The sequence below is a fragment of the Hypanus sabinus genome, chromosome 11 (assembly GCF_030144855.1).
Source record: "Hypanus sabinus isolate sHypSab1 chromosome 11, sHypSab1.hap1, whole genome shotgun sequence".
Lineage (NCBI taxonomy): Eukaryota > Metazoa > Chordata > Chondrichthyes > Myliobatiformes > Dasyatidae > Hypanus > Hypanus sabinus.
Window position 1 is genome coordinate 62,046,434 of NC_082716.1, and position 22,427 is coordinate 62,068,860.

Genomic DNA, 22,427 nt, shown 5'->3' on the forward strand with positions numbered 1-22,427 from the left:
GTTTCCAGCAGTGTTTTTATTTCAAGTTTCTAGCATCTAATGCTGGTGTGGGAGCACAGGATCCGCACTTGTTGAAAGGTTCTATAGCAGATTGGTGCCCTTTAATTAAAACCACACTAAGCCTTCCTGCAAAGCAGTGATGGTGTGCACGGCATCCTTGGAAAAACAAGAGAAATGTATGTCTTTTTCCCTTGTCCCTTCTGGCAAGTAAAGGTAACCCTTGATCTTTAATTATAAATGTTACAGTAATCAATTGCACGATTAAACACAAGATACAAGAGCAGAATTAGGTTATTTGGCCCATTGAGTCTGCTGCACCATTTGGTCATGACTGATCCATTTCCCTCTCAACCCCATTCTCCTGCCTTCTCCCTGTGACCTTTCATGCCCTGATTAATCAATCTTTCAACCTATGGCTTAAATACACCTAATAACCTGGCTTCCACAGCCATCTGTGGCAACGAATGCCACAGATTCACCGCCCTCTGGCTAAAGAAATTCCTCCTCATCTGTGTTCTAAATGGACATCCCTAAGCTGTGCCCTCTAGTCCTAGACTCCTTCACTATAGGAAATAACCTCTCCACATCCCCTCTATCTAGGCCTTTCAATGAGATCCCACCGTATTCTTCTAAATTCCAGCAAGGCCTAGAATCATCTCACGCTTCTCATATGATAAGAATTTTCATGAATCTCCTTTGAACCTTCTCCAAAGTCAGCACATCCTTTTTTAGATGATGTACTTAAAACTGTTCACAATCCTCCCAAGTGCGGCCTCACAAGTGCATTATAAAACCTCAGCATTACATCTTTGCTTTTATATTCTAGTTATCTTGAAATGAATGCTAATATTGCATTTTCCTTCCTCACTACTGACTCAACCTGCAAATTAACCTTTAGGGAATTTTTCACGAGGACTCCCAAATCCCTTTGCATCTCAGGTGTTTGTATTTTCTCCCCTTTAGAAAGTAGACTCTGCTTTTGTTCCTTCCGCCAAAGTACACAATGATACATTTCCTGACACTGTATTCCATCTGCCCATTCTCCGCATCTATCCAAGTTCTTCTGCAGCTTCTGGCTTTCTTAACACTACCTACCCCTCCATCTATCTTCATATCAGCTGCAAACTTGGCCACAAAGCCATCAGTTCTGCCATCCAAATCAGACATTGAACATAAAAAGAAGTGGTCCCAACACTTAACTTGTTAAGCAGCCTCATGTTGTCAAAGGTCTTCTGAAAATCCAAGTAAACAACTTCCACTGATTCTCCTTTATCTAGCCTACTTGTTATTCCTTCAAAGACCTCCAACAGATTTGTCAGCCAAGATTTTCCCTTGAGGAAACAATGCTGACTTTGGCCTATTTTACCAAGTGCCTCTGTGCCCCCAAACCTTACCTTTATCAATCGACTCCAGCACCTTCCCCATCACTATAATTTCCTTTCTTCTGCCTTCCTCCCTCCTTGAAGTGACATTTGCAATGTTCCAGTCCTGCAGAACCAAGCCCGAATCTAGTGCTTCTGGAAAGATCATTACTAATGCCTCCACAGTCTCTTCAGCCACCTCTTTCATACGTAGTCCATCTGGTCCAGATAACTTATCTATCTTCAGACCTTTCAGCTTCCCAAGCACCTTCTCCAATCAACCAATTGATTAAGTTAAATTCACAAAATGGTTTCTGAAAAAAAATCGACTGTTTTTACAGATGAAAATTTACCCAGCATGCCCAGCCCACAGGTGATAGAACCTTCAAAGAAGATTCAGGTAAGAGACTCTATGCGTTAAGAGAAAAGCAAGTTATTGACTTTGTCCTTTGTCATCATTTTTAAATGTTTCATGCACAACAGGGAGTTAAGCTGTGACCATCATCACGTAGCAAAGGCAGCAGCTGTTACATGGATCACAAAGTTTAAACAACAGCAAAATATTAACTGGATTTTGGTAGCATTGGGAATGCTGTCCGAACACCAGGTGCAAAATCAGTTAATAATCTCACTATATTCTAAAAGTGGTAGGAGCCAGCAGAGACTTAGTTTAATGCCTCAGATGAAGAACCACACCTCACGCACTGCATCCTAATTATTGTAATGACGATCACTAGCTCACGTTCTACAATACTGAACCCACAACTGCACATTACACATGTTGCTTCCTATTCCTTTTCCTATAAGACTGCAAGTACAAAGGATTTAATCTAATCTCGTCAGGGATTTCATTAACTACTAACAGACCTATGGGTACCTGCTCATCACTGGCCCCAGACACCAGATTTAGTTTGGTGATGTTCATCCAGGAGTTACAGGAATGGATGCAGTGCAATTTTTTGTCTAACTAAGGAGATCACGTGTCATGGTGGGAACCTGGGGCTAATCCCTCCACTGGTGCTCTCACACTACTGCATTGTCCAAGGCTTGGAGTGGAGAAGCTGCTGTGGCGCTGGAAGTGGGCAGAATGTGGTTACTCTACACTGAGGTGTGGTGCCGAAGGCTGCCGAGTACACTTCCAGAGGTTGTTCTGTTAATGACCACTCGGGTCCTCTCTCAGATGTGTTGGCAAATGTAGTCTCTCACTTGAACTTGTCACATTAGAGAAATGTATTGCTGTCCAGCCAGACAGAAGAAAGAAGACATTAACTTGCGTCACATTAGACAGGAGGTAATAAATGACATCTGCGTATCTAGTGTGTCAATACCTGGAGAAGCTGAATATGATGTCGTATCTGAGCAATCACTTACCGTGCTAACCAGAGTACAGGCCTGAACCCTACACGCCAGCATTCAGTGAGAACACCATTTGCCTCAGCCTCTCCACAGCAAAGCATGGAACAATTTAATGTTAGATTTGTGCCAGTTTTCCTGCACCCTGGTGTCTGGTACATATTGATATATAACAACTCCACAAGCGTTCCTGGGTTTGTATTTTTGGATGCCAAGTGCAGTAAGTTCTTCCATTGTTAAAGTTAGGGCTTCTTCCTAAAACTAAGAATTTGTGAATTTCTCCATTCTTCAACTATGATTTAACTCAATTTAATCAAAATAGTGGAAAGTGATATGCGGAGAAAGGCTTGTGTTCTGCTGTGAAAATGTTTTGAATCTGATGTAACTGTAATTTCCTACAATGCAGCTGTCTCTAGCAAAGTCAGAATTAGTTGAACATTGACAGTTGTCTTTAAGGCAACAGCAGTGAATCATTTTCTTGAACAATTCAGATCATCTACTGCTGTTAAGGAAGTATTTCCACAACTTAAGATTTTAGGGGGGGGGGGGGTTCTTGGGGGTGATGTAATTCCCATTTGCCTTCTGTCCTTCCTGGTCTCATGTTGTAAACTTGGCCTTTTCATTGTGCTCTCCAGGTACTGTCCTCTGTATCCTGACTTGCCTAATAATGGGTGAGAGCAGTTTAGTATAGATGTTTCATCATATCCCTCCTGGCACCTTGGAATATTATCCAGCAGGCACAAACATTCAAACTCTACAAAGATTCAATAGAGTGAAACTGGGGCCTGTTGTATAAACTTGCTTTTAACCATTATCTCATTACTTACCACTAAAAGTTAAGAAATGTGATTTTTCCAAACAGTGTGGGTGTTGGTTACTAACCTTAACTTTTCTTCACAAGCCAATCTGATCTGTCTAATTTAAAATTACAATAATCTGAAATTCTTTTCTTCCTCGTGGAATAGCGCAAGAATCACACCATGCCAAAAGCATGTATAGTCAAAATACACTTCAACTATACGGTGGCCCTATGTGCAAAACCAGGGTTGTTGCTCAGTGAGTTGCTGGCTGTCATCGGTCGGAAGTTCAATATATACGAAAAGATCATTGAGCTGAGGTAGGTGAAACTTATCATATATTCCCAATAGTATTGGATAGCCTACAGAGGTACACACATCTTTCTATACCTACAAATCATGAGGTAGACATCTGATGGAATGAGCACTGCCCACTGCCCTAGGCACAGTGGTGCCCCATCAGCCACCTAATGCATTATTTCCCCTCAGCAGCAGCACTCCTGAATTAAATCCAGTACGGTCTTAGGAAACTCTGTCAACTCCTCCCAAGTCTGTGATCTGTAACAGCAAGGGGACGAGGGTAGGTGGTACACTGGGTTTTGACCAGAAATAGCAAACCCACGTTAAATACAGTTTGGACCAAGTCATGTTTGTGTGATAGTTTATTGGCACTGCTTCTAAATTGTGTTAATTTCTCCCCAGTAGCATTAAATACCTTCACCAGTAAGACTGCAGTAGTTAAAGGCAGCCCACCTCGATCGACAAGTCAAGGGTAATTAAAAAAGGCAATAAATGCGGCCCTGCCAGTCCCACCCATATCATGGAATAACTCAAAAGATGATGTGCTCACTAATTGCTATTAAAGCAAGTTATTTGAAGGATAAACGTGAGATGGTTGAACGTAAGGTCAGTCCAGTAAAATGGCAGCACACTTGGTTGCAGTGGCTTCTACAGGGCCTACCAAAGGTGGTATTCTTTCATAAACAAATGTTATGATTGTAAGACTCAGCTGGACATTAAGAACTTTAAGCACTGCAAGTCTATCCATCAGCAAATTGCTCACTGGCAGAGAAACAAGGAGTAGAACTTGGTGCGGTCCGCGCTACTGCCTGTGTCAGAGGAGTTGGTGCATGAAGCTGGTGTGCAGTCTAACAGAGAGTGATCGTCTTAGTCGCTTTTCTTGTGATCTCAAGACCCTGTTGGATGTTGTTAATATGGAATGCTGCAAGTCTGATTCACTGATTTATTGTTGGACGGCAAGGTGGATGGTGGGGGGGGGGTGGAGCTGCGTAGCCTTGGTCACAGTGAGGACGAAGCCTTAAGCCACAGTGTCACCCATTTACAGCCACCTGGGAGGGAGACGTGGTGACGGTGCACTGCACCAGAGTGCTGAGGGTGATGTGGCAGTGTGTCCAAGCTGGAGTGGGTACTGCCTCACCCCCGCCCCAATATTTGCTTGGCAGAAGACAGGCGATATTGTGTTTGACTGCTGCAACATTCGTGGACGCTGGGTCTTGGGCTGCATTTTACTGATATATTTGTGCATGCTACCTTATAAGTGCTATTTGTGCCTTTTACTGTGTATGACTGTTGGTGTTTTTTGCACCTTGCTGTTTTGTTTGGTTGTATTAATGTTTATTGTATGGTTGAATGATGATTAAATTTGAACTTCTCCAACCAGTAATGTCAGAGATGTAATTGCATAGTAACTTGAGACTAAATCTTAGCATAAAATTTGTGAAGGTGTTGGCAATTTCACTATAGTTGGGCTCACATACATCTTTATGGCTGAGCAGAGATGTGCTTAGTGTCTTTCCAAAATCATGGAAGTTGGGGTAAAGATAACTAAAAATACAAACTATTTGCCTGAAGTGTTTAATTTACCAAATTTAAGTAAATAGCAAAGTGCTTTTCATCTTTGGTTCTTCTTACTAGTTACAAATCACAAGCGGAGGGTAAGCTTATTCCCATTACCAGTGAAAGCAAAATGAAGCAAGTGTGGAGTGAAGTCAGAAATCTCCGTTTGGTCGTTTGGTGCAAGTTTCTGGAGGTATTTGTTCTTACAGTGAACATCACACTTTTCCACGTGCTTAAAGCTCTAAGTGTAACATTATTATGCTCTATGCTGCAACTCGGAGTGGGAAAGTTTTTGCAGGATTTCTTTAGCAGGTTTAGCAGTGTTAAGCATTTGCAAAATAGGGGACTTCATGGGGAGATGCTGATATTATCCGGAGCTAAGTTTACTTGACATAGTAAAGTTAGAAAATAATAAGGTGAATATTATTTTGGAATTCAGGAAGATAATGAAGGCTCAGAACAAATGTCTACTCACTAAGAGAAATGTAGAAGTTTCCAATTTTAACAATGGCTGGATAGTGGAGAACAAAGATTAAAACAAATTGTGGTAGGTTATCAACAGATAATGAAAACTCAACCTAGCAAAAAGCCTGAAAGGAAAGGGGTGAGATCAGAAGAGAAATTAATGTTAAGAGGATGTATGAAAATAAAGTGGCAAGTAAAATCAAGGAAAATGTTACGGTTTCTATAAAAATGTGAAGGGAAAGAGTGGATCCAGTTGGAGATCAGAATAGTAGTTGTGTACACTTTCAAGAAGTACTTTTTAATTGGCTTTACAAAACAGAAATAAGAGAATGAAATTAAGAAAAAGTGTGAAGTACTGGAATGATAAACATGGAGGAGGGGAGGGAGAGAGCGAGAGCAGGCTCACACACTTGGGGGTGGGGGGCATGGGGAGAGGGAGGCAATGTTAAAGGGTCCAGCATCCTAAATGAAAGTAATTCACCAGTTTGGATATAAGAAGGAAGGAAATACTCTGAGCCCATGTAACAAGTTTCTTTTTTAAAATTTTTTGCTGGAGTTAATATTAGTGGTAGTTAATATTGATGCTTTTTAAAAAAAAAAAGATTGGCTGGACTGAGTAATTACCAACAAGTTTGACCATGGGTAAAGGACATTTTATTGGTAAAATAAGCTGATCTCCCTCCCAGTCATCATTTCTTATTCAAGTGAGTAAACCTGGTGCAGTTTCCTGGGTAAATTATGCGAAACTGTAAATTGGTGAATTACCACTGAACTCCATGAAGAGTTAGAATGTAAATTAGAGTACACAATTAAGAAATCACTTTGTTATTCTATGGAGCTTTAGTGTGACCGTGATATGAGAGTGCTGGTTACCCATTGGTCCCTTAAAGTTGTCATAGCCGGGAGAGGTAGCGGGGAGAAGCTCCCACTACCTATTAAATGTCCCCAGTGGTATACGTCTCAAATAGCCTCTGACAACCAAGTCCAGCTCCTGGCCTTCATGTGTGGCTTAGCTACTAAGCCCGGTGGAACCGTTTCTGACAGGAGAAGGGGCAAAGGTGGGTTACCGGCATCTTATGACCAGTCAGTTTAAGCAGATGGGGCTCGACAGCCATGAGTGGCAGCTCATATGGGAGAAGGAAACTCTGATCTCAAACCTCCACTGCCTTGTGGCTGTACCCACTCATGAGGAATCCTGAGGAGAAATCCAGAGCTGGAATATCTAAGGCAGTCTTACATTGTGTTCAACGCTAACTGGCAGCTTCTGCGACACTGCTGGTGCCAAACTATCAGTCTCTGTTGGTCCTTTGGATTCATCAGCTTGCTCACCATATTGTACTGCCTTGATTTGCATATCATAGATAACTAGGACACAATATCCATGGTTGATTGGTTACCCATTGGATTACCTTGGAATTGTGTAGCCTATTTTCATTTGATGTCATCCTGGGAATAAATCTGATGAGGATGAGTTAAGAAGAACAACCTTATCTTCCGTGAGCTTGAAAAAAGTACGTTAGGTTATGAAAGAAATACCGTACAGAAAAGCTCTTTTCCTTTTGACCGATGAAGTGAGAATCTCAGATATTCTCAGGATAGGGGATGAAAGGATTTGGGAATTCGTCCATGGGTTTGCTAGGAGTCGTGAATATACTTTGGGTTCAACACAAAGTAGTAGATTTTTTTTAAGGTTATTCAAGGGAAAAGTGACTTGATATAGAAATTCAGCAATGTCATTGTTGAATGGTGGTGTAGGCTCAGGGACATGAACAATTCAACATTTTATTGCAAGATTTTGATATTAATTTGTTTCTCCATGATAGGTGGTAGCATTGTATGACTATAAGGTCTCATCTCCTGTTGATCTGAATTTTCAAGAAGGGGATGTCATCCAAGTCTTAGCACAAGGTGAGAATTATATAACGTCACTGCCAATCACTTAAGATTGTTAATTTTGTTGGCGTTGCCTCTTAATCTTGGATCAATTGTTTTGTTAGTGATTTGTAAATATATACTGTATTATCAGCCCAGCATGTGATATTTAAAGTACATACATCTGAAATGTTATGCGTGCAGTCACATTGGCCATTTAACTTCACAAAAGCCAAAATAAAATTCTGCCTATGTAAGATTAAAATGTTGATTGGCAAAGTCAGCCATTCCATAAATAGGAACTGAGCATATGACATCAGGGGACAGAACATTAAGGGTTGAAGATAGTTACTTAGATGGGTAAAAGATGAAATGCCCTTACACAGGAACTTTTATTGTTAACACTTTCATTCCATTCTGTGAAATTAGATGAATTTTAAAATCAGAATCATAGAACACTACAGCATGGATCCAGGCCCTTCGGCCCAACCAGTCCATGATGACCGGCCAGATGCCTGTGTTTGGCCCATACCCTCCAAGTACTCATTAAATCATACTGTTGTATCAGTCATCTCTGGCAACTCATTCCACATACTCACTACCCTCTGCAAGTTGCCCTTCTCACCCTAATCCTATGCCCCTAGTTTTGGGCTCCTCTACCCTGGGTAGAAGACCATTAACAAATTCCTCATCTTTGCCTTTCTCTAAGGTGTCTCCTCTTTCTCCTCTGTTCCAAGGAATAAAGACCTAGCTTGGCCAACCTGCCCCTGTAACACTGGCCCTCTAGTTCTGAGAACATCTTCATAAATCTTTTCTGCACTTTTCCCAGTTTAACCACATCCTTCCTCTGACAAATGACCTAAACTACACACAGAACTCCAAATATGGCCTCACCAACTATTTATGCAAATCTAACAATGTCCCAACTCAATGCCGTGAATGATGAGACCATACTAAATTCTTTTTTTCATCACCGTCACCCCACTTTCAACAAGGTCCTTCTGCTCCATTAAATCTTTTAGTGTCCTACCATTTATAATCCTACAGAAATTTAACTTTCCAGAACTGCACCTTCACAAGATCCCCTTGAACCGCAATAACCTTCTTCACAATCAACACCTCCAAATCTTGGGTCATCCATGTATTTACTAATCAAACCTTGTACATTTGCCAAATTATCTATATAAATAACAAATAAGACCCCTACAACACACAGCTAATCACTACCCTCCATTCTGAGAGCCTTCAACCACCACTTCATACCTCCACTTAAGGACATCAAATAGATCAGTGTAATCCAAAAGATGATTAAAAATGCTGTTTGTTTATTTAACAGATTAAAATGTAAATAAAAGGTAAGGGAATCCACTTCAATAAATCATATACTACTTTGACAACGAGACCTTCGACAGACTAGGTTAACAGTGGTCTGTCTGTGGGAACAGAATCAGAATCAGATTTAACAACCCGGCATATGTTCTGAAATTGGTCAGCTGAAGTTGAAAAGGCTATCAAAGAAAACATTTCCAAAGTAATTGAGATGAAAAACCATTGAGCTACATGAAACATATTAAACCTTACAAAGGTAAAATCACTTGCCAATTCTGAAAACCCGAAAAATTGAGACAGTGTATTGAAAAAACTGTGAAAAGGGAGAGGATTATGTTTAAATTAGTGACTTTTCATTGAACCCTTAATTATAACACATTATCAAGACCTGTGCAGTGTTTTAATCTTAATACCTTAGTATCTGAACACTTTACTATGAAGCGGAGATATATGGCCATAAATGTCATACTGAAATGGATACCCTGCTCACAGTGCTACTAAGGAACTTGGTGCAGAGGCCTGCCATAGCCTGCATCTGTGCCAGGTACAGTACTGTGTAGACGTGTTAGGCTCATACAGTACATATAGCTAGGGAGCCTAGTACTTTTGTAAAGTACTGTAATTTGATGCATTACACTATTCTGCCGCAAAAAACAAATTCCATGACATATGTAAGTGATGATAAACCTAATTCTGATCTGGGTCTCTATTGTAGATTTGTGGGTAGGAGGCAGGGAGAGGGGGATCATGGTTGGGAAAAGGGGAAGGAAAGAGAAGGGAGCAGGAAGCACCAGAGAGACATTCTGTAATGATAAATAAACCAGTTGCTTGGAAGCAAAGCTTGCCTGGTTTTTCAGGGCTGGGTGTGTATGCACCCGTGCCCCCCCCCCCAGCACTCCTTCTCTGCCACCTGTCCCACACCCCCCCAGCACTGTCTCACCGTGCTCCACCCTCACCACTCCCAACATCCTTTACTCCCGCCAAATTTACAAACTCGCTCTCCACTCTACATTGATAAATACAGTACTGTGCAAAAATCTTAGAAATCCTGGTTACATACATGTGCCTAAGACTTTTGCACAGACTTCAGCATGCTTGAGGATTCAGTCCACGACTGGCATTCTTTAAACAATGAACAGTTAAAAGTTAAACAAATCTCATTGTCAGGGGCTCTGTGGATTGAATCACAAAATCAACACCAGGTGTTGGGCGAGCTTTAGTGAGCAAGTGGTACTGAGTACGTGCCTCAGCTGTTCCTTGCCTGCATCTTACATTCTTTCCCATCAATTCTTACTGGATGTAATGAATGTTACCGTTTGTAGTTGCTTTTCATAACCCTTGAGATTGCTTTTTGTTCTTCAACACTAACACCACAGTCTGTTTAGGTTTCTCCATCCTCCCATAATGTTCCTGTAAATTCCAACTCCTACAAAAAAACAGTTCAAATTTGTCTTTTTTTCTATTTGTTGCTCAGTTAAAAAATCATTGTGGAGAATATGAGTAATTTGCTTTCAAAAATATCCTAAATAAATCCTAAATCTAAATATATTGAATATCCTAAATAAAGCACTGTACTCCAATTAACACGTATTAACCATAAAATTGCAGTAGCTTTTAAAAAATGAAATAACATCTTTATCAATGAAGATGGTGCTTCTAGCACACATTAAAAAATCTAACAAATCTTTCATTCCTGAGACCTTTATGATATAATTTCATAAAACAGCAATTCTACTAGCAGAGAATGAATTTCATTTTGCACAACCACCATATCCTCTTTAGTAACTTTTTTTTCCAGGATTGGACATTAATCATTAAGCCACTACTATCCTACAATGGCAGGATAAGTAAATCTTCCTCTTCCAAATTTCTAATCAGCTTCTGTTGTTCACAACAACAGTAATCTTCCTGAAGATTACTCCCTGGCATTTTGCATCATTTTAGCTTAACTAAAATTTCCTATAACAAGAAATGCTGCAAGTGTTTAGCAGGTAAGTTGTATCCATGAAGGTCACTCTTTCTTCTTCCACAGATGCTCTCTGCTGCGCATCTTAAAACTTACTTCAAACCGAGAACATCAGTAATATTTTGCTTATTTGCCATAATGATTCACTATACACCGTCAATTATTTCTGAGTTACTCTCTTCAGTAATTCCAGTACAAATACTTTCCAGATCTCTCTATTATCTTTGAGAATCTACAAATTATATTTATCGCCTCTCCGGAATTCAACGTGCTTCTACCTAATCAACGCTTTTCCTTTCAGTGATTTTTTTTTGTTAAATGTTTGTCATGGACCTTCTCAAATTAACAGAATTTTAAATTGACATTCAAGGTTTCACCTTTTAAAAAGGAACAATTGTAAATATCTCTTTTCCTGTTAATATTTAGCAGTAATCTTTTAAATTATGAAAACAATTCTACATCCATAGTCACAAATTTACTTTCACATCAAGCGTAGAAATCTAAATTTATAGAAATGCCTTATCTCCATTCAGTTTTAAACATACTTGAACTGCTTTGTTTTTGTCTTCACAGTGAACAACAACTGGTTGGAAGGACAATGTAAAGGAAACACTGGAATTTTCCCAGTAACCTTCATCAAATAATTAAGCTTGGCTACACTTGAGAATCCATGAATCTAGCATGCAAGCAATTGATTTTAAGCTCCTTGAATTTGCACTTCCTTGCTCAAAAAAATGGAAATAAGTTTCTCCTTTTGTGAGTGCTAAGTATCGGTAGTTTCTCTAAATTACGCTGATCTTTTAGCAATCCCTCAGGATTGAAAATGATACACTTTTCCTCCAGTTCTGGAGGCAACAAAGTGCCTGATCTGAACCAAGGACCCTGCCAAAGGTGAGATTATTGGAGCTATTTTGGATAGTCGGGTACAACTCTGCCATTTTCATTGGCCTTTCACGTGCTTCTGAACACACAACTTGTCAGCGTTATCCCAAACCCCTTCATTTTTCAGCCATTTCTTGTTTTGCACATGTGAATGATGCGGCCCAACACTTGGAGATGGCTGAGTGTAATTAGAACCTCAGTGCTGATGGAAAAGGACATCAACTTTAGTTCACTCGCACCCCAGTAAGTATGGACAATTTTGCAACAGTACCTCTCAAGTTCTTTGAGAGCCCTGTTGCAGATTGTCTCTACATTGATATCATCAGAATCATCACAGACATAGGCTCTATGACTAACAATACCCGTCTACTCCTATTTATCAACATTTGATCCACAGCCTCTATACCCTGGTAATTCAAGAATTCATCTGAATACAGCTAAAATGTACCAATACTTGCCACTGTGACCAACTCAGCCAATGTGTTCTGTATTCCAATGACCTTCTGGTGAAAAAGTTGGACCTGTTTTGGCTTTTCTCTCTTAAAGTGCCTGTACAAGTATGGTGGTAAAAGCGATATATGGCATAGTAAGGAAGTGACAATTTGATTTAATTTGGCATCATTTTCAGCACAGGTGTGGTGTGCCAAAGGGCCTTTTTCTGTGCTGTACTGTATGTTCAGTATCCTACCCGTTACAATAAAGCCTCATTTTAGATACTACTGAAATACGTTTACCCAGTCTGTGTCCTTCATAATTTTGTACCCCTCGACCAGGTCCTCACTCAGCTTCATCTGCTTGGAAAAAAACAAATCCAACCTCATTTCAAATCTGATAAAACTCCATGCCAGGCAATGTCCTTGTAACACACACAAAATGCTGGAGGAACTCAGCAAGTCAGGCCACATCTATGGAAATGAATAAACAATCGACGTTTCGGGCTGAGGTGATTCTTCAAGACTTGAGAAGGAAGGGGAAGATGGCAGAATAAAAAAAGGTGGAGGAAGGGAAAGGAGGCTAAACCTCCTTCATACAGTTACATTGAAATTTTCACCAGATAGTAAACAAGGTGATAGGTTACTATAAATAGGCAGGAATGTGCAACTGATTGTACAAACACCCCACAATGTCCTTATTAAATGGCCGACACCAGGCTTCAGATATGTACACCTACTGCCATTTCTGTAAAATCCTCAACTTCCTTGGAAGAGTAAGTGATCAACATCTTTCAAGTTTCCCAGAGCAATACCCCCAGCAGAGTGCTAAAATTGAATATATAATCTGTAGCTTGAATACTTAAGATTAGGTTATCCAACTCCATTATGGCATGACATCTGTACCACTAATACCAGGCCGCTAAAACAGCCTGTTACTCAGAGCTCTATTCATGGAAAGAGATTACTAGGCAGACAGAGGAAAATATGTCCTCAAAACTACCTCTATAATAATGGAGTATCACCAACGACTCCTAGAAAACCTGGTCCATGATTGTTTAAAGTGGGAGAACAGCAATTGGGATGTTATTAGGAACTAAGTCCAAATATCAGGAGCACAAAGCATTGCTTAAAATAGTAAAAGCAGCACACCACTTCACAAACAAATGATTTCACCAGTCTCCTCAGGCACCTTCTACTCCATCTGTGGGAGTATTGAGTTCAAATTCAATTAATTATCATTCAGCCAAACAGCATTCCTCTGGGGCCAAGATGCAAAACACAATACCAACATCATACACAGCATTAGGTACATTCAGCACATATAAGGTAGCAGTAAACAGTCACAAAAAAAAACAATTTCCTAAGTGAAATGTCCTGTAAATCAATGGTGCATGGGTGTTGTCGGAGTGAACACGAGCACTGCCGGGAGGGGCCAGCCCCCAATGCGGCGTGCATGCTACATTACACCTCTTACGGCGTCTCCCCTCCAGGACTGCTGCAATAGGCACAAGGCTTGCTACAAATGGGTCCATGCAAATCCCCTGCCGTCAGTCTCACCAATAAACCAGTGAACTGGACTTGCAGTATTTACACTAGCAGTGTACAAAAATGCCCAAGACAACCACTCTCAGTTAGTCTGCACATTCAGGCACCTTTCTGTAGCAGGCAGCCACAGGGTTTGCACTGAGTTCAGCTCCTCCGCCAACAAGCAACTCGCTGATGGGGTAGATTGCAATACTTGGAAGTTCTTAATGTCCTGCATTGCCTTATGAGTGGAAAAAAAAGATGTTTAAGACGACAAAAAATCAGAGTTCTCCCCTGAGCCACCTTATCCTCCCTAACTGGAGTGGGAGCAGATCATCCTCCATCCCAAAAAACTGTCCAAGCCAGGAATCATAAAGGAAGTTTCAGGGCCTACACCTGCTTCCAATTCTAATATATGTTAAGAATGATAAACTTAATAAACTCAGTGAATTAATTGCCTTTGCTCTCCTTAACATTTTGACCCTGGCATCTGAGAGACAACATGTCTCTTTCATGTCCACAAACTCTGCTGTCTGCTTCTCTAACTACAAAATCCCCATCACTACTGCCCTCTCTTCTCCCCCTTTCCCTTCTGAGCCAGAGACAAATTCAGTTCGAGTGCCCCAGTAAGTCGCTCAACATCCCCGTATCAAAAGTGGAGTGCTGATTATTGAGGGGAATGACCATAGCAGCATTCTGCACTGGCTGACTATTCCCTTTCCCTCTCCTGACAGTCACCCAGTTACCTACCTTCTGCAACTTAGGAGTGACTATCTCCCTGTAGTTCCTATTACCTCCTCATTCTCAGACAAGAGCCCAAGGTCACTCAGTTGCAGCTCCAGTTCCCTGCACTTAAAATTTTTTCATACAGCTTTCCATATCATAACTGCACTCTCAAGTCCAGCTAAGCAAAGCAATAATCACTAAAAGTATAAGTTTAACATCTGCAGTCCAAGTTTTAAACATATTTATTCAAAGACTGCAAACCTCATGACATTTTTCAAAATGGACTTTCAGTATAAAAGTTGCTCCGTTAAAAGAGAAGCTTACAGTAATATAGCATCTTTCCTGACCGCAACATCTGCCAGTCTCGTACAGTGTATGAAAGCTATGTGTAAAAGCTCCATGAATAGCAATATGATTATAATAAGAACTATTTACTTTTACTCATGTTTATCAAGGGACAATATTGGTCAGACATCAGGGAAAATTTTTCTGCCATTCATCAGTCCAGCGCAACAAGTTCTTTCAAGATCACCTGAAAAGGCAGACAAAACTTCCTCTGAAATAAAACACCTCCCAAAAACATGGCATTTTGAACAGCACTGCAAAGGTGTGCATTTTCAGTTTCTGGTACTCTAGTCTGTGGAAGGGAATTTGGAATACTCAACCTGCCACTCCAGGGATGAGTACACAACATTCCTAAATACAATTCCATGGGAAGCTGTATTATTTCAACCAGGTGGTTCTTTTTATATTCTAATGCAGAACATTGTCTAATTTTATTTAATAATAGGGCATTTAAACCAAGCCCAATCCTACTCTTTCATTTGGAGTAGAGATCACCACATAATGGCCAGGAATTTTTACAGATACAGTGGACTCTGGTTTTTGTTCTTTGTGTTGTCCCAAATAAGTGGCTATTCTGATTAACCTATGGCCCAATTAACCAATCAACTAAACAGCTGGTATTCCCTTCATTTATTTGGGATTCTAAGACGCTTAATTGGGGACTGTTGCCAAACAGGTTCTAACCAGCGTCAGTTGTGTACTTGTGTGACCATTCGACACTACACCTTAGAGCAAACTGATGCTATTTTTAAATAACATCAGTTACGTGTGTTTGTGTTCAAGAAGCAGTGATTTTGTCACAGACAGCTGTCAAGAAACAAGCAGTAAGACAATTTGGAACTGTTTTCCTCACTGATTCTTTGAGACTTGAAGATGCCAGAAATATCCAGGAGTGAAAATGAAACCATTCCACTTCTTCAACAAGATAGGAAATATGGAAGAATTTGAAGGTATTGACAATCATTTTGAATGTTAAAATGAAAATGAAGATTTGGTGCATGTAATTGTCAAGAAGATTGTATGAAGGCAGTCCACTATCTACACTAGGTGCCTGTGCTGATTTTTTTCATTTACAGTCAATCAAAAGAACACTGTAGCGTACAATGGATTAATTCCTCCCTCAATTACAATTAGGAAATAATAGTTTTATAGAGTTGATGGTGTTCTAATTTGTTCCGTTTTTCCAGTTAAATGGTAGCTTGCCCTTTTTATATCTTTTTAACTATTCACATTAAACTTTGGGCAACGGGGCAGGCGCTTAATTAGCCCAACGTGTACTGGTCCCGATGTGTCCCATTTAACCAGAACTACTGTATTTCTAACCGGCATGACTTAAAAGATTTAAAAGTTAGAATTTATGAAAAGTTAAACAGCACACAACACAATTTATCTTGCATCTTTAACAATGTTTAATGTAAGTTTAGCACCACACCCATGTTTGTAGGTTTTTCCTTCAAGGATCACCCTTAAAAGGAAAACATCGTGTGAAGAACAAGTGATTAAACATAAACTTTTATTCAGAACATTGTTTCATTTATTGAAGGCAAAGCTGATTCCAGCAATTGCTGCACAAGTTCTTACACAAAAAAGACATGAACACAAAAGCTCAGAACAGAAATGTTTTTGTCCCCAAGGGCCCTATAACCTTTCTTGCAGTGCTCCTGTTCCCCAGAAATTTAATTATTCTGAACAGCATACGTACATGCATGCAGGTTGTGAATTCATGCCCTGGTACTTCTGCTAACCTTCTGGGATTTGTCAGCTCAGTGAGTACACCTGAGAGCAAGGTGATTCAATAGCAGAATTGCTTTGATTTATGTGACCAGAGCAGAATGGTGGAATGTTTCAGTGGGTTGACCGTGGAGCTATACCTCTAACTGGCTGCCAGATTCTTTTTTTTTAAAAAGAAAAACAGGGAGTGGAAGTTGTCTTAGTTGCTTTTAAGTCTTCATACTGTGAAGTCATTAAATATCATTTCTAAAAAAACACAAGACTTTTTCAACACCTCTCCTTTCTAGTGTTGCACTTCTTAGCAAGCTGACCGGAACAGTCATACCCCCACCTGAGCTCTGTACTTCTCCCCCACAAGCATGAGATTTTAGATTTTGAACAACTCTCAGTAACTCAGACAATGTAACTCTTCAACTGCAAAATAAGAACAGAAAACAGTGATTTCCTGTAATTACATCAGCTTTTGCCACCAGAAGTTCAACTGAAATAGTTTTTACTGTAAGTACTTTTTCATTACTGAAGAATGATTTAACAGACAGTTTTGTGTGAGTCTGCAAACAGTACATTCAGATCTTTCCACAAAGCTCATAAAGGACATATGTTTGTTACATTCAAGAGCCTGAAGCTTACTGATAAGATGACCACAGTGTATGACCCATGCTTTTCATATATTTTTTTCTTTTAAATTGGAGTAGCAGGTGGCCACATGCAGTAACAGACACCCACAAGTACAAGTGGCCCACTTACTCACTCACATACCTGCTTTGTGCCCCGTTTTGCTGAACCAGCAGCATTGCTGGACCCTTTTTCTACTTTGAAAGACACTGCCAAATCAGGAATAAAAATTACCATCAGACAGAAGCTGACAAAAGCTGTTTTTATCTAATAATTAAAAGAAGCCTGAACTAGAACTAAATAGATAAATTAACCCCTTTCAAGGTTGGTATGCTATAGTAAAATTTATAGCTACTGTTATGATCAAAAACCACTAATTTAAAATCCTTAGCAATTACTGCTTTTTTCTTCTTTTAAGCAGAGCTCTCTGCTGCACGTCTTATCAACATTTTAGCTAGGATTGCTACAGAACAGTATCACAAGTATTTAATATTGTAATTACTACTGCAGCTATTGACATTAACAACTAGTTTTTCCTTTTTAAAAAATCTATTAGCTAAAGGTGCAGAGATGTGAAGCTGCTTTCAAACACACAAAACCCTTGCCTGTCTGAAAAGTTGCCTTCATATAAATTTACTAACAGAATGCCTCCACATCCTTATGTAATAGGTTTGAGGAAAGCTGACAAATGGGCCAGTGTCACTACATTTAGAGATTACAAGAACACCTGTTCCTTAACAGAGCAGAAAATGATCACTCTCAAAAACCAAGATGATAGAGGATTTACAAAACTTAACCACATCCTCACTAGCTGATTCATTAGCTGATTCTCCTTTTATTTAACACTACCTCTGCCCACTTGGGATTTCTTTCCCATTTCATCTCCTTCCATTGCTCAACCATATTAGAGATGTATAAAATAGAGAAGAACATAGGACATCGTTCAGTAGGATCGAGTGGTTAGGAGATAACTGAGTGAGGTGGGTGATGGATCTTCCTCTGGAAGTGACAGGAAGCATGTAATGTTCTTTTTTTTGTTTTTTCCTCAGTAGCAGCTTTGTGCACACGCAGCACTGGTGGAGTGCTTACGCCCTCTCTACAGCAAGAAAACACAGAGAAGAGAGGGCTGCCACCTGCAGGGGACCGTGGGTTGTAATGCAAACCCAACATGCCTTGAGTTGTGTAACCTGGATTCACCGGTCATGCCATTGTGCCTCTCAGTGTGGTGGGTTTAGTGTGCCGAGTCCTCGCTGTTGCTTCTGTTTCTGCTGCATTAGCAACTGCTCCAGTGCAGAAGGTCCAGGATGCATCATTGAACTAGACCAGATTGACTGAAGAGTGGGGCAGGGAAAGAAACAAAAAAAAATCCACGTTATGGTAATTCAACAGTCTTCAACGAATAGTAGTGTACACATGGACACCTCTAGCCAAATCCTATCCCCTGAAATAGCAATTATCCTTCAAGACAACACTCAAGCTATGTCTATGCTTTTCTACTAATGTTATAGCTCAAGATTGAAAAGGTAGAGAGTCAAGTATGATTCATCAAGACAGCATCATAATGAATTATTCAAAAGTATGACTTATTTAAAATGGCAAAACAAGAAACATGACTTTACCATTCAGAATGAGTAAAGGATTGAATGGAAACACACGTCTGAAAGCATTCAAAGGGCAGTTTCACACTTTTCAATGATAAAATTGGCTCCAAAATAACCACTGTGTACAGGAATGTTCTTAATTGTGCATATACAATACAATTAAATAATGGGGTGTTAGCTATCAGACTCAATACTCAGAGCCTGGAATGACACCTTGCCCTATTGTCCTGTTTACTATTTATTGTAATGCCTGTTTTTGTGCACTTTATGCAGTCCTGTGTAGGTCTGTAATCTGGTGTAGCTTTCTCTGTGTTGTTTTTTTATGTAGTTGTCTTGTTTTTGTACTGTGTCATGTAACACCATGGTCCTGAAAAACGTCTCATTTTTACTATGTACTGTACCAGTAGTTATGGTCAAAATGACAATAAAAGTGACTTGACATGACTATTAGTTTGCAAGACTGCAAACTAATATTAAAATATCAAGTCATATTTCTGACCACTTTCTCTAATATTTTACTGTATGATTTACTGTAGGACTTCAAATAAAAAATAAAAAAATAAAATTAACATTAGTTTTTATAGCTATAGACACAATTTAGAATTCTTGCCAATTACTTTTATGAAAAGGAATCACTTAGGGCTTGAAAGTGTAACAATTTCACAGTCTGTGGACATCCAAAAGCAAGTTGTAGCAGTTTCCTGCTCTGGTGCTATGATTAATGAATGAATGAATGAATGAATGAATGAATATCAGTGGGGAATTACATCATAATCAAATCGTTTGTCAAATCCATATGATAAAAATAAAATCTCTGCTCACTGCTTAATGATCACACGAACTCCCTTAATCCACACTGCCTTTTGCATTTGTCCTTATACAGCTGCAAGAAAATGCAGTTGCAATTACCTGGTTTTCTGCATTAATTACTCATAAAGTGTGATCCAATCTTCATCTAAGTCACAATAATAGATCAACGTAATCTGCCTAAACTAATAACACAAACAATTGTACTTTTCATGCCTTTACATTGTACTCGAAGAGTCAATGGTAAATCTGTTCTGTACCTGACAATATTTAACATTAATGCACTTTAATTTATTACTTCTGTGTCATTCATCTGTAGAATTTATCCTTACCTTCCTAAGTTATGGTCTGTTATGTACTTTACATCCTAGTTCGAAGAACAACCATCTCATTTCCATATACATTATATACATGCATGTAGTTAAATGACAGTAAACTTGACTCTATTGAGCACATTGTTTAATCATTCACAATCCAGGCTGGAAAACCTATCTGAACTCTTGTATTTAGTAACTGGTAGAAACTCCTATAGCAGCAGTCACTGCCACCAAGTTTCCTGCAGCTGCTGATCACAATGGCGAGGAGGAATTTTAGACCATTCCTACATAAAAAAAACTATTTCAGTTCATCAATGTTTCTGGGATACCTTGCATGAACAACCCTCTTCAGGTCATGCCACAGCATTTCAATTGGATTAAGGTCCGGACTCTGACTTGGCCATTGCAAAGTACGAATTTTCCTTTTAAACCATTCCATTCTGTTGTTGATTTATTCTTGTGTTTTGTATCATTGTCTTGTTGCATCTTCCAACTTCTATTAAGCTTCAGGTTTTGGAATGCTACCCTGACAGTCTCCTGTAAAATAACATGTTACAATTTTGAACACATTGTTTCTCATTGACTACAAGCTGTCTAGGGCCTGAAGTAGCAAAGCAGCCTGAACCCATGATATTCCTTCCACCATGCTCAGCATGAGGTTTTGGTGTTGGTGTACAGTGCCCTTTTCTCTCCAAACATAGTAGTGTGTATTCCCGCCAAAAAGTTAAACTTTTGTTTCATCTGTCCACAGAACATTGTCCCAGAGGTATAGTGGAACATCCAGATGGTCTTCTGCAAACTTGTGATGTGCAGCAAAGTTTTTTTTTTTGGAGAGCAGTGGTTTCCTCCATGGTGTCCTTCCATGAACACCATTCTTGTTCAGTGTTTTTCTTATAGTGGACACATCAACAGAGACTTTAGCAAGTTCTAAAGATTTCTGCAGGTCTTCTGCTGTTACGCTTGGATTCTTCTTCCACGTTCTTTAGCATTACGCATTGTGTTCAGTGTGATCTTTTCAGGACACCCACCCGTTGGCAGAGTAGCAATAGTACTGAATTTTCTTCATTTGGAGACAATTTCTCTTACTGTGGACTGACGAACACTCAGGTCTTTAGAAATGCTTGTTGCCTTTCCTAGCTTCATGCATCTCTACATTTCTTCTAAGGTCCTCTGAAAGTTGTTTTGATTGAGGCACAGTGCATATAAACAAATCTTTCTTGAGAAATGCAGGTTCCGTCACCTGACTGTGTGTCTTTTTTTAAAAGATAGGGCAGAGTACCTCTACAACCCACACCTCCAATCTCATCTCATTGATTAGACCAGCTGACTCCAAATAGCTTTTGTAGGAGGCACTACCCCAGAGCTTCACATACTTTTTTGAACTTAAGACTGTGACTGTTCAAATGGTGTATTCAGTATTGACAACAATTATGTATAATTGTTTGTGTACTATTAGTTTAAGCAGCTTGTGTTTGTCTATTATTGTGACTTAGATGAAGATCAGACCACATTTTATGAGTAATTAATGCAGAAAACCAGATAATTGCAAACTGTTCACAAACTTCTCCTTGCGACTATATGTTCCCCAAGACTTTTACAGTAGAGCTTACAAGAAACAATCTATCATTTGGCCTGCCATTCACAATCACTTTCATTGTTGTCAACTTCTTCACATTTGAGCATATTGACCAAAGGAAAATCTTCTTTCTGCCCATGCCATAGCATTTGTCAGAATAACTTTGTTCCATGTTTAGGGGCTAAGTCTCAAGCATTTATTGCAGCTGCTGTTCACTAGATCTGGCTATATTAGATAAAGTGTTGTTAGGACCGGTAAAATCTGTCAATAGTTTAGGACTATCCTGGAAAAAGGTAAGAACTCTGAAATGTCCATACGAATGTCTCCTAAAAACACTGGTATGACATTGGCAGTGTGACTGTTGGGTGTTGTGTACGTACGCACGCACACAGAGTCAGCTCTCCTTATCCATGGGTTCTGCATGCGGGGATTCAACCAACTGTGGATCAGGAAAACCTGGAAGTTCCCTCTCAGCACTTGTTACTTGAGCACGTACAGGCTTTTTTTGTCATTATTTCCTAAACAATACAGTATAGCAACTATTTACACAGCATTTACACTGTACTGGGTATTATAAGTAATCTAGAGATGATTTAAAGTATACAGGAGGATGTGCATAGGTTACCGCGGATCAGGAATAAAAAAAAACATAAGTTCTCTACGACGGAACAGGTACATTCGGTATTATTTAGCATCAGTTAGTCAAATGTTTGTCTTAGTAAATATTTTACTTTTCTATGCATATAAAACACTTAAGAAACATTAGTATTTCAATAATTAAACCACTGCGTTGCTTTCATTGTAGCTTCCATTGGGGCAGGGCCTTCACATGCTCCATTATTCTCACTTTATCCTTTAAAATTGTTCCA

The 22,427-nt window shown here is 39.5% G+C and overlaps 2 protein-coding genes across 5 annotated transcripts in view; one reads left to right on the plus strand and one right to left on the minus strand.

Annotated features, from left to right (window-relative positions):
* ncf2 (neutrophil cytosolic factor 2) overlaps positions 1-12,626 on the plus strand; it is a 32,151-nt gene extending 19,525 nt beyond the window's left edge. The window contains exons 11-15 of the mRNA XM_059984479.1: positions 1,703-1,761; positions 3,680-3,831; positions 5,447-5,561; positions 7,657-7,741; positions 11,574-12,626. Coding sequence (XP_059840462.1) covers positions 1,703-1,761; positions 3,680-3,831; positions 5,447-5,561; positions 7,657-7,741; positions 11,574-11,644 — 482 coding nt within the window. The 3' untranslated portion in view covers positions 11,645-12,626. The remainder of the gene's footprint in view (positions 1-1,702; positions 1,762-3,679; positions 3,832-5,446; positions 5,562-7,656; positions 7,742-11,573) is intronic.
* A 4,066-nt stretch (positions 12,627-16,692) lies between these two features.
* smg7 (SMG7 nonsense mediated mRNA decay factor) overlaps positions 16,693-22,427 on the minus strand; it is a 119,335-nt gene continuing 113,600 nt past the window's right edge. For all 4 annotated transcript variants that reach the window (XM_059984476.1, XM_059984477.1, XM_059984478.1 and 1 more), the window contains one exon: positions 16,693-18,588. In XM_059984476.1, the coding sequence (XP_059840459.1) occupies positions 18,475-18,588 (114 nt within the window). In that variant the 3' untranslated portion in view covers positions 16,693-18,474. The remainder of the gene's footprint in view (positions 18,589-22,427) is intronic.